General features: G+C 44.2%; 1 protein-coding gene across 1 annotated transcript in view; it reads left to right on the plus strand.

The window, feature by feature from the left end:
- The first annotated feature begins 1,121 nt into the window (after positions 1-1,121).
- The window catches only part of SPATA13 (spermatogenesis associated 13), a 48,273-nt gene continuing 38,198 nt past the window's right edge, over positions 1,122-11,196 (plus strand). The window contains exon 1 of the mRNA XM_009327760.1: positions 1,122-2,818. Within this exon, the coding sequence (XP_009326035.1) occupies positions 1,181-2,818 (1,638 nt within the window). The 5' untranslated portion in view covers positions 1,122-1,180. The remainder of the gene's footprint in view (positions 2,819-11,196) is intronic.

Consider the following 11,196-nt stretch of genomic DNA (forward strand, 5'->3'; position numbering starts at 1 on the left):
TTGTGGGGGGGGGGTGGGGGGGGGGGGGTTCCCCCCCCCCGGCAGCGGCAGGTTTCTGAAGATCCCACTGGCCCTTGCAGAGAGAACTGTGCCATGACCTTTGTTTTTAAGATGGTGCCAGCTTCGGACTGGGCATCCCAGTGGTTTCTGGGCATTGCGCAGTATGGTGGTGCAAGCACCTGCCTGCCCGGCAAAGACCCCCGGCCGGGGCGGGGGATGCATGGCTGGCGGTCCCCACACAGCTTTCCCGGGCACCAGAGTGTGGTTTGGGCTGCTGGATCTCCCACGCTCAGCTTAGGGGGAGATTCCTTATACAGCACGTCCCAGTCACAAAGACTCCGGTTACTTCCAAATTCAAGTTTTCATCATGCTGTCACGACAGCATAGGCCGGCTTCTGACTTTACGTACTTCTGAATCTTGTTTTCATTGGCTAGGGAAAAATACTTTGCTGTGCACTTGGTGTAACTCTTAGGTTTACCTGCTAGGGGACAGATAAGACAGTTGAGTGTCATGCAGCCTTCCGACAGCAGCAAGTGTAGGAAAAAAGAGGTATGTTTTCCTCTTCTTTGCCTACTGTTTGCGGATTAGGTGGCACATGATGGACGTGCTCGGTTTTTTGGATGAAAACTTCTCGTGTGTCTTGGGGCTCGGTGCTGAGCGCTGTGAGGAAGAAGACTGGTTTGCTGTTGCTGGGGGTTTCTTTCTCTAAGTGTGTATGTGGATTACGTTTAGTGTTGTAAGGTAGGTGTGGTAGTCATACTGAATTTATTAGCTTATTAAGCAGTAGAGAAACAGGTACATATTGAAATTATTCTGGTCTCTTAAATTGCTAATGAATGCAATTATACTTTGAGGGAGTTACAAATGTCTTCTCCCCACCGAAAAAAAACACCTTTGTTCGGCGAAAAAGAACTCCATCTTGTACACGCCTTTACTTCCTACACTGGGGCTCAAACTTCTTTTAGTTGGGGACTTTGTAAGGAAATTTCTCTAACGGTTGCTTTTGTTTTCCTGATGCAGGCAGTGCAGCCTGAGGAGCTCAGCTCACCCAGTCGATGTGAAAGCAAGACAAACCAAGGTGCAGCAGATGAAGGAGAGGCAGCAAGGTCAGCTCGTGGAGACAGCAGTGTCACTTTGAGCTACCCCAGCCTCCGTCTCCATGCGTACAGCATTGAGAGCATGACAACGTTTCCGAATGGCTGTGGAAATGGCACCACCGTTACTTGTATAGTTATGGATAACAAAGAGCCCCAAAACCAGGCTACCTGTGTCAGTCATTACGGGGGATACAGCACCAGCAACGGTCATGAGGAGGAAATTCAAGAGGATAAGCTCAGCCCTTCCAAAATCATGCGCTTTTTCACCACCCCTCGGAAACGGGCTAATTCCAGCTCTGACAGGCCTCGTTCTCTGGTTTTGATGGGCAACTCATCCACGTGGAATGCTCTGTCTTCCATCAGAAAAATGGGATCTTTCAAGAAGTTGAAATCTTCAGTTCTCCAAGGAATTCAAACAAGGGAATGCTCAGACATCTTAAATGAGAACGGCGTAGGCAAACATGGTTCAAATGGGGCAGTGGTAAGAGTTCAGACTAACAGGTATTCCTATTCGGGGCCTCTACATGATTTCCAGAACACAGTGGATGGTTTAGCTTCTGACTGCTCTGATGCGGAGGAGAGTGATGAGTCTTTCCTAAGGAATACTCATCGCTCACGCAGCATCAGGCGGGCTTATGGTGCTGGCCGCATAAACTTCCTAGACACGGATAAAGTTCAGAGTCATCACAACTGTATTAGGCCAACATCACCTGTCATCGCAGAGCCAAAGATCTGTGAAATTTTGGTGAAAGACTCTGAAAACAACAGGATCATTTATCGGAGAAGCAAAAGTTCGGAGAATTTGAACTTTCTGAAAAAAAGCTCATTCAAACGGAAGTCCACCTCAAACCTCACCGACCTCAAGGTTGCAAATGAAAAAGAGATGCCAACAAGGACTGTGAGTGTTACTTCTGCTGACTCAGACAAAACCAGCGGGAACCCTGAAAGGAGATCCAAGCGATGGAAGAGCCCTATCAGGGCAAAGGATTTTGACCGAGTTTTGAAACTTGTCAGTAACGTTACAGATGTTGCGTGGAAGAAGGATGGCCCTAAAAGCACCGCTCCTTCTCTGAGTGAGCAGTCCCAGAGAACAAGGTCAAACAGCAGACTGCATGATGACTACTCCCGCAGGGTTTCCAGCAGCACGGATCATGACAGAAAGAGATGCACCTCCCCGGTATCTAGTCCAGACTCTTCCTTGCCAGGAACACCTTGTCTGCAAAGCCCCACCGTTGCTCAGGATAAAGAGGCTGAAATGAATGTAGCTGCTGCTGAAGACAAAAGCCTCAGGACGTCATCGGGTATCCCAGACTCTGATAGCATATCACCCACGCTGAATGACATTAGTCCATTTCCCAATGAAGTGTTTTATTCAGACTTGGATGAACCAAAAGCTACCCAGCAGTTTACATATGAAGCTGAAAACCCTCACGTTCCGGTCAGGCCAACTACTCCAAAGCCTCTAAGTCCCACTGCAGAGAAGGTCAAGTGCAATATGAATTTCCAGTGCCCAAACCATCACAGCACATTGTCACTGAGCTCATCGGAGAGCGAGGAGAGAGTCGAGGTACAAGGGCTGAAGCTGGGCAGGAATCCTGTTTGCTTCCAGGACTCGGTGCAAACTGTGTACTATGATGATGGAAATGAAGACAGTGGCATAAGCAGCCACTCTCAGCTGAGCCTCAATTTAACCTCTGGTGCTGAAGAGAAAAAGGAAGAGGTAAGAAAGAAAGCAAAATCCTTTAGAAGCTGTATATATATCCATCAAGTTTTGTCTTTATTAATGCAAAACAATGCAAACAATGCAAAATAACCTGAATACTAATGGCTATTGCAGCTTGTTATTGCTAAAATATGCTGACAGCAATTATTTCCTTTAATATATTCTGTTCGGATGCTAACATCAAATTAGTTTTTCTTTGTGCATTAATATCAAAGTTTTGGCAGCAAAGCTATTCATGTCCGTTTTCAAGGGCAGCTTATTGCACCCTGCAGATGTACCAACTTGTCATGTGGTCTTGTCAGATTTTACCAGCCTAAGCAGGGTCTGGCCATGTTTCCTTCCAAGCTGAAAGGTCTCTAAAGAGTCTGTGTATTTTAAAGTAGTGTTGATTCAGTGTAAAACACTTTGCCTGTGAAAGCCTTGCAGAACATGGTAGTACTTGTAGAGCAGTGTGGTGTGAAAGATACAGCATAGAGGTTTAAGCATTCAGTTGTTCCGATGTTTTCACTGTGCAACGATGGCCATGCTGAGGGTAAACTATTTGGGTATTTATTTGCCTGCGAATTTCAAACAGCAGTTCTTTACACGCTGGGCTGAGTGTGTTGCTACTGATGTTCTAGTGAAGACGCCAGCGTTTCACTGCACCTAATGCATGATTTCATACTCTCAGTAGATGGGTAGATGTGCTGCAGCACCTCTGAGGTAAGTTCACGTAATAACCCTGTGCCCTTACCTAAAGCACTGTGTGAGCTGGCGCTGGATCAGTTGCAATGATTTGGCAGCGTTGGTGAATAGCTGTCATACGTATCCTGCACCCGTTTGAGATGGTGTGGCTCACCTCAGCCCCGGCAATCTACAGTAATGTGGTTTTGAGCTACTCGGGGTGAGGCGGCAGAGAAAGGTTTGCTACTCATTGGGAAAAATACACCGGGGCAAAAATCCCTCTGGATCTGTATGAATATGGAAACCATTTACAAAATAAAGCTGACATATCTTTTAAGCCACCTCAGTTTGACTAAAAGTATCTTATACCTTAGGTATGAGACAGACAAAGGCAATTGTTGCAGCTGCACAAACTTCAGCCTTTTATGCTGTAAAGTCTTATAATGTCTGTGAAGCCATCTTACTTTTAAAAGCCTGGCGTGGTTTTTGCAAACTAACTGTAAATGGTTACAGAGCTTATCAATGTTGTCCTTCTGCTGGAAAAAAGTGAGTTTGTTTAGTGTAGTGCTTGCAGCTATGGTAAGATTGGAAAAATAAACCCCATGTGTATAAATGTTGGGGCTCTGAGGTTATTCCTCTTCTGGAGTCCCAGCGTTGCCACAGCCCTCCATCTTTTCCAAAACTCTCACTTAAGAGTGTATGCAAGGAGATACTTTCACACTGCCAGAGGAGGCGAGAGCCCTAGTGTGGACGTATGCCAGTTGTATTTCTCAGGAATAAAATGGAAGTAGAATTAACGCTACTCATCTACCATCTAGTGGTGATCTGTGATCACAACCCAAGAGAAATTCAGCTTGTCCTCCCCTTGGCTCCCAACAAACCAGTACAGTTTTTAAATGAATGTGTACATTGGGTGGATAAAAGTTAATGCAGTTTTAGTTTTAATACCACATTCTGTTATTATCTAGCATGCAATTTAAACTTTCTCTTTATATTATAACATATTCTAGGTTAATTGTGAGTGCCTTCTAGTGCTCGCTTCAATTGTCTAAAATACGGAGCGTGCACTGGTGGCAGCTCTGGGTTTGTCTAGTGGGCAGGTGGCCGTTGTGGGATGGAGCCCTGCAGGAGATGAAGGAAATGGTGGCCAGGGGATGGACTCCTTGGCTGCCAGGGCAGCAGCGAGGGGCTTGTAGCCCCCTCCTTCTGCTGTGAGCACTGCCTGGAGCCCTCTGTGTATGGCAAAACAACTGCAGCCACCCAAATGGTGCAGCTGCATGCAGACCTCTCTTCTGGTTCAAAAAACCAAAGTTTTTGGAGGTGATAGCTATGGATTGGAAGCAGGAGCTGTGCAGGACAGGATTTACTTCTGTCTTACTATGCAAGGGGTGTAAACTCTCCTCTCTTTTTTTCCATGCCTGCTCCTCATCCCATACACAACCCTAAAACTGTGGCACTCAGGGTAGCTACAAAACAGGGAGAGTGTTATGGTTTCTCCCTGCCATTTTTTTGGAGGGTTTCATTGCTCATTTCCTCCTCCTTTAGAGCATGCTTCCCTCAGCGTGGAGGTAGCTTGGTACCAAAGATAACTTATGTCAGGTTATTTTTAATTGGAGTTTATTCAGCCTGCAGGCACTTTCATGAATGCCGCATACTCACACAATGAGTTCAATCATTGGGGTTTGAACTTTTGACTACAATTCATTTTGAACTCTACCTTACACCTCCATGTTACAGAACTGTACCCACCCAGCAAGTTGTTCCTGTGACAGTCAAGCGTTTCGTTCATTCTCAACAATCATTTGAGATGTAATGCTGAGCCATGCAAATTCCAAATTTTTAAGACTTTGTCTGAATCTTAAATACACTGTGTTGACGGACAAGTCTGCACTGTTTCCATGTTTCATGCATCTTCTTTTCTGTATGGATTTCATGTAAAAGCCAGTATGTATTCCAGTACAGCCACTAAAATCTCTGTGGCTTGGAGACATATTTCAGTACAAAGCTTATAAGGTGCTAAGTGGTCAGGCTCAAACATGTTCTCCTTTCAGGACTGACTGCTGTAGCTGGAAGCAAATCTAGTTTATTCCCTTACCCTCTCATCTAGTAGATTAGTTGGCAAATGAAGTCTGTGGAACTTGGTCCATCTCTATATTTCCCCAACTGCGGAAACTAAATGTTTCTACCTCTGACGCTGTAAAGCTGATTTTGCAGTATTCACACAAGGGCGTCTACCCATTTGCCTGAATCGATGTTAGGGGTTTCTTTCCCCTCTGTGATTCAGTCTTGAGATCCTGTCACTTCTGTCACTTTGCTGGCTTCACCAAAATGGAAGACTTGGACTGGAGCAGGGGAGGCGTCTGGCCTCCTCGGTTGTTGGTCCTGCCAGAGGTTGCTTCCCAGGGAAGAGCTAATTAAGTGCAGCCTGGACCCATGCCTCAGCACTTCTTAAGCTACAGAGTTGTGAGTCACCAAAGCTTTCCCAGTCACTGCTTTATGCCACTGTCACTTATATTCAATATGTTGCTTTTAAATAGCATCAGGAGATGATTAGGTACAAGTTTTTATTTGGACTGTTTCACATAGGCTTTACTTTCCCAAAGAAGAGCCCCGTGTCGCTGTAAATGACAAAAATTTAAACCCTGTGCTTTGGACTGGCACGTGTCAGCCACTAAGGCTGCCTAAACAAAACACTGTTCCTAATGTTACAAAAAGGACAAATCAAGTCTTTCACAAGCTCTTAGAGCACCTGCTATTTAAGTTGCCTTGCTGGCATCTGGCTTCGCAGCACACCAGACTTTTTATTACTTAAATACCTTCTCTGCATACTATAAGTGAATGATAAATTATAGTGAAGAGGTAACTCTGCTGTAATTAGAGTTGAGTCACATTTTATTTGCAGACTGTATTTTAAGTGCTCTGAGACCTGTCTGTTGACTCATTTATGTTTGTGCCGTATGAAAGTAAGTGGTCCCAACTAATCCACTTCGTGCAGTCCCCCAGCACTCAACTGCTGGCAGAGTTGAGCTGGTCTTTCCCATACAGGTCTCTGGGCTCTGAATATTGAGCACAGATGGCTTAACGTGGGGGACAGCTTAAGAGGGAGAAGAGCTGTATGGGTGGGAATACAGAGAGGATTCAGCTCTGTTCTCACTGCTCATCCTCCTGATTTCTTGCTTCAGAATGTGTCCTCACAGTGAAGGACCAAAGGGTGGTGGCTGGATGTGGTCATGTTCAATACCCACAAGGAGCGTGCAGCAGCCAGGAGCTGAGGATGGGCATCCTTGGTACCTACCGCAAGCTCCTGAGCGCTCCGGGGCTGCACAAAAGCACACCTGCGGGGAGTTAGCTGGTTTCAGCTCTCTGAACTCTTCTTTTTGGATTTCTTCACCTCCGGTTCATCCACATGCAATTTAGAGTGAGGCTTAATCTGTATAACTGAAAATGTGCTAAATTGTGAGGGATGATTAGATAAAGTAAATAAAGGTGGGAACTTTTTAAACTAGGTTTATTCCTATGGGGCTTGTAATTTGGAGTGAGGACCCAAACTCCAGTGGCACTCTGGTCTTGCTGGCCACAGGGCCTGGAGACAGAGCAGCAGAGCACTGTAACAGGCTCTCAACAGCATCTCTGACAGCAAACTGAGGTTTCAATTAGACTGAGTGACATTGGATTTACGCTAAACTCTCTGAGCTGCTCTGCACAAGTCAGGATACGTTCACACAATGCCTCCACCCTTCACGGTTACTCAAAAAGTGGCTTCCAAGAGCACTTGCCCAGCGCTAAACCAGAAACCACTATGCATTGCTACAAACCCAAACTACAGAACCAATTACTGAAATGATGCAGAAGGGAGCCCTCAAAGCACACGTGTATCTTCCCGTCACAGCAAAAACTCTTCCAACTCACTGCAGCAGAGCTGTCTGCCATTCAGTACAGCCTGTAATCATTTGTTGCTGTATCCTCTACTAGGAAGAAGAAAAACAAGGCAGTGGTGACAGTAATCTGAATTCTGGATCAGGTTAAATTTTAGACCAAGTAACTGCAGTGCTGAATAAAATTTCCCATTCCTGAACATTGGTAGAGTAATCCAGGGGTTATTGTCATCCCTGCAAAAGGGTTTGTGGATGTTGAAAGGGGGAGTTCAAACAGACTCCACTGCAGTTAGGCTGGGGAAAGCTTTACATATTGCACACGTGTTCCTCTGCCTTTCCAGAGTGTCTGGTACTTGAGTCTGCTGTAGCTCTCCTCTGACATCTCAGTAATACCGAGGCACTGCTCACCCTGGGATCAGGAGTAATAGTACTCCAGAGAGTGAAATGGCACTTCTGGCCATGTAATGTGGTTTTTACATCGAGCATGGTGTTGCATTGTCAGCACTGAAAATTCATCTTGACGCTAGGAGGTTGCGATGTCCAAACTGCGCACAGGCAGCTGCAGTTTCCTCTGAGCCACCTGCGTTTCCCCTTTCTGGCATCCGGAGGCTGCTGGGCTCCTCGTGGTACCGGGATGCTGAGCGGGATGCTGTGGCAGAGTGGGACACTGGCCAGGTGCTGAGGAGACTGAGCACAGCAGCCTCGACTCTGCTTAGAGCTCAACCGCAGCAGCCTCGCCCTTACTCCACGTTCTAGGAAGTAATAGTTTGCAGACGTAGAGTTGTCCAAGGCAGCTCCACCCCATGCAAGCTGGAGCTTGTGACTGCTGCTGGGCCCTGCCAGTGGCTGGGCTTGGGCTTACACAGGGACGATGAAGCGTTGCTCTGGAAGGGTGGAGAGAGGGGGGAACCAGAGGAACTCCACCTGAGGAGTGGAGAGAAGAGACACTGAAGAGACACGAAGGCCTATGGCTTTTTGTGCTTTGCTTTGTTAGTGTAAAGTTCCACTTTCAACCTGTAGTTATCATCTGGCTTGTGAGGTTCGCCAGTGGATGTTACAAAGACAGCCTGGGAAAAGTTGCTTGTTTTGCCAAATAAAAGGAAAATGTTTTTTTTAAGTCCTGTTACTTGATCTGGGGTGTTTTGAGTTGATTTAGAAATTACTTAGAGATTTATTAGGGTTTATTAATGCCTATACATCTTCTAAAAAGAGGCGGAGGATATGAATACTCCTTTACTATACACGACACGCTTGCTGTTCCAGTTCAGATACTGAAGAAGGGACAGCGTTAGAGCGTCGCCCAGCCATACCCAATTATCAGTCACCAGAAAACTAGCGGAAATAGTTTTCTGGTTTTAGCGTGCTTGCATTTTTATATGACTGATGAGATTATTTCTGCAAAGCAAATACATTTCCCTGCAAACTCCCCTATGCCAGTTGGAAATGTTAGCTGATTTGGTTTTGGAAATGAGTTAGAAGAGAGGACGAAGGAAATCCTTGAGGCTGAAGAACAGATTTGAGAGTCATGAGATCTGCTTGTCATTTCCAGTTCAGCCCTATGCTTCCTCTGTGATTTACATGACTTAACTGCTTTGTGTCTGCTCCTTATCTATGAAATGTGGGTATTACGAAGGTGAACTCGCTAATCTTGGTAAGGCGTGTTGCTGAGAGGGAAAGCATTATGCGTGTTGATTATGATAAGCACGCTTTCAAGGATCAGGTTAAATGAAGCAAACCTGCATTAAAAATGCCTTAGAAATACATGGCCAAATTTTGTTTGTGGTTGTATCTATATAGCCTGATCTTTTAATGCGGTTTTATAGGTGTATTTGTTAGTTAAAACACCACAGTTGCTTTGGTGTCCACAAATCCCAAGAGTAGAATTACATAATTTTTTTCCAATTTCTAAAACTTCCAAAATGAGTGTTTTACCACATAGTTTGTGTTGCTAATGGGGATTGATTTTACCATATTACAAGGCACAGTAATGTAATTTTACTTTATGACAATGCATAGTTTTTCCTGCATCCATTCTAGGAGCTCATACTAGTATGGTGCAGTGGTATTCGTCTAGGGGTCCCCCCCTTTGAAGCAGTGTTCTTCAAATTTTTAAACTGTGGGTCCACCCAGCTTTTTGGGGGGGGGGAGGGAGGGAAGAAAAGGCAGATTATCTTGCTATAATGTTTATAACTTCCAAGCAGCTCAAACTTATGTTAAATTTTTAATATGGTTGTATTACTTTGATGTCTTCTGCTTTGCTTGTTTGTATAGGTGTAAGCGCATATGTTCTTAAACAGTTTTTTTGCAGTTGTTTCACAGATCGTATTCTCCTGTCTTGCAGACCACAGGTCGAATAGCACTGTGTATTCTAGGGATGGATAATCAATGCATTTACTTGGGGTCTTCTCAAAGGCTAGTTAAAAAGATGCTAGTGGCAGAGGAGGCACAGGCATGTAAAGAAAAAGGATATAATGCAATTTGCATTTAATTAGAAAGGAATAGATGAAAATTTTCTTCCTGTAAGTGAATTGGACTGGTTTAATAGTTCTGGTTAGTTGTGATAGAAGATAGAAACACGGATTGAATGGGTGCTTTCTTGTACAGTAAAAGCAATCATTTCCATGGTAACTATTGCTGCAATCGTATCACTGTTGGAAATTGTCAGCCTGTTGGATCAACAGGGAATTACTGGGCTCTCACAACACTTCAGGATCTTTTTATAAAATCTGGAAAGAAAGCAATAAATGTATTTTCTCTGTGAGGCTGTATTGTATCCGGAGTCTCATAATCTCTGTGTCTGTCACAACAGTTTGTAAATAAAAATATTGATCGTGTCCATGAAACATAAAACCAGCTTTTGACCTCAGTTAGCAGTGATGATAAATGAACTTCAACTAATGCTCCCCCACTGCTATTTAGCAACAAGAAAAAGTGCAAAGGTTGCCTTTTATCATGTAGCTGGGTGGAGACACGTTGTCCGGACTTTTACTCTGTTAAGTGAAGGTGATAAAATAATTTATGACCACTAGGTCATGATCACTTGGTCCTTTATAGTTTTGCTAGCTTATATGAATTGAAAAATCAATTCTAATATTACTACTGAGTTCCTAGCATTTGGCAGTTAATGCGTTACATAGAAATACCAGCTAATTAATAGTAACCAATTATAATACTGGCATATAGCTGTCATTGCTAGCATAAGAAGTTTGTATGTTTTTATATAGACTCTTAAACACACACAGAAATGTGTACTCATGTGACCAAAACACAGAGATATCTACATGAAATAGCATAAATGCTGTGATTTTTCCCTATAAATATTCCAGTTTCTGCTTTTAAGCCTTGTCATTTACAAAGAACATGACCGATGATCCATCACAAGTTTTCAGTGAAAATATGTAGTAATCATGTTCTGATACATCTCAGCCTACTCAGGTTTTCTTTGTAATTTATTCTCATCCAGAATTATTATCTGTTTCATTTATCATATCTTTTTATAAATTGCATTTGGAAATTAATATACATTTCTTGCAAAGACATGATTAGGTTTTGATTATCTCCTTTCTCTGGATTAGAAAAAGGCAGCTGTAGTTAGCAAGGTTGCATTTCAGCCAGGCAGCTCAAAAATACAGAGATACCAAAACAAGAAGCAATGCAACTTCTTGTGGAGCTATAAAAAAAAAGGCAGAAGGGGCCAGTTCCCTTAGTGAAAAACAGCTGTGAAATACCCTTGAGCATCAGCTCCCCCAGCGGTTCATGGGCAGCAGCAGCAGCCTGTCTGTGTGGCCCTGTGGCACAGCTGCTGCTTTGGCAGAGGGAAGGGAGGAGGATGCTCTT

Source organism: Pygoscelis adeliae, unplaced genomic scaffold (genome assembly GCF_000699105.1).
Source record: "Pygoscelis adeliae isolate BGI_AS28 unplaced genomic scaffold, ASM69910v1 Scaffold14, whole genome shotgun sequence".
In the NCBI taxonomy this organism is placed as follows: Eukaryota; Metazoa; Chordata; class Aves; order Sphenisciformes; family Spheniscidae; genus Pygoscelis; species Pygoscelis adeliae.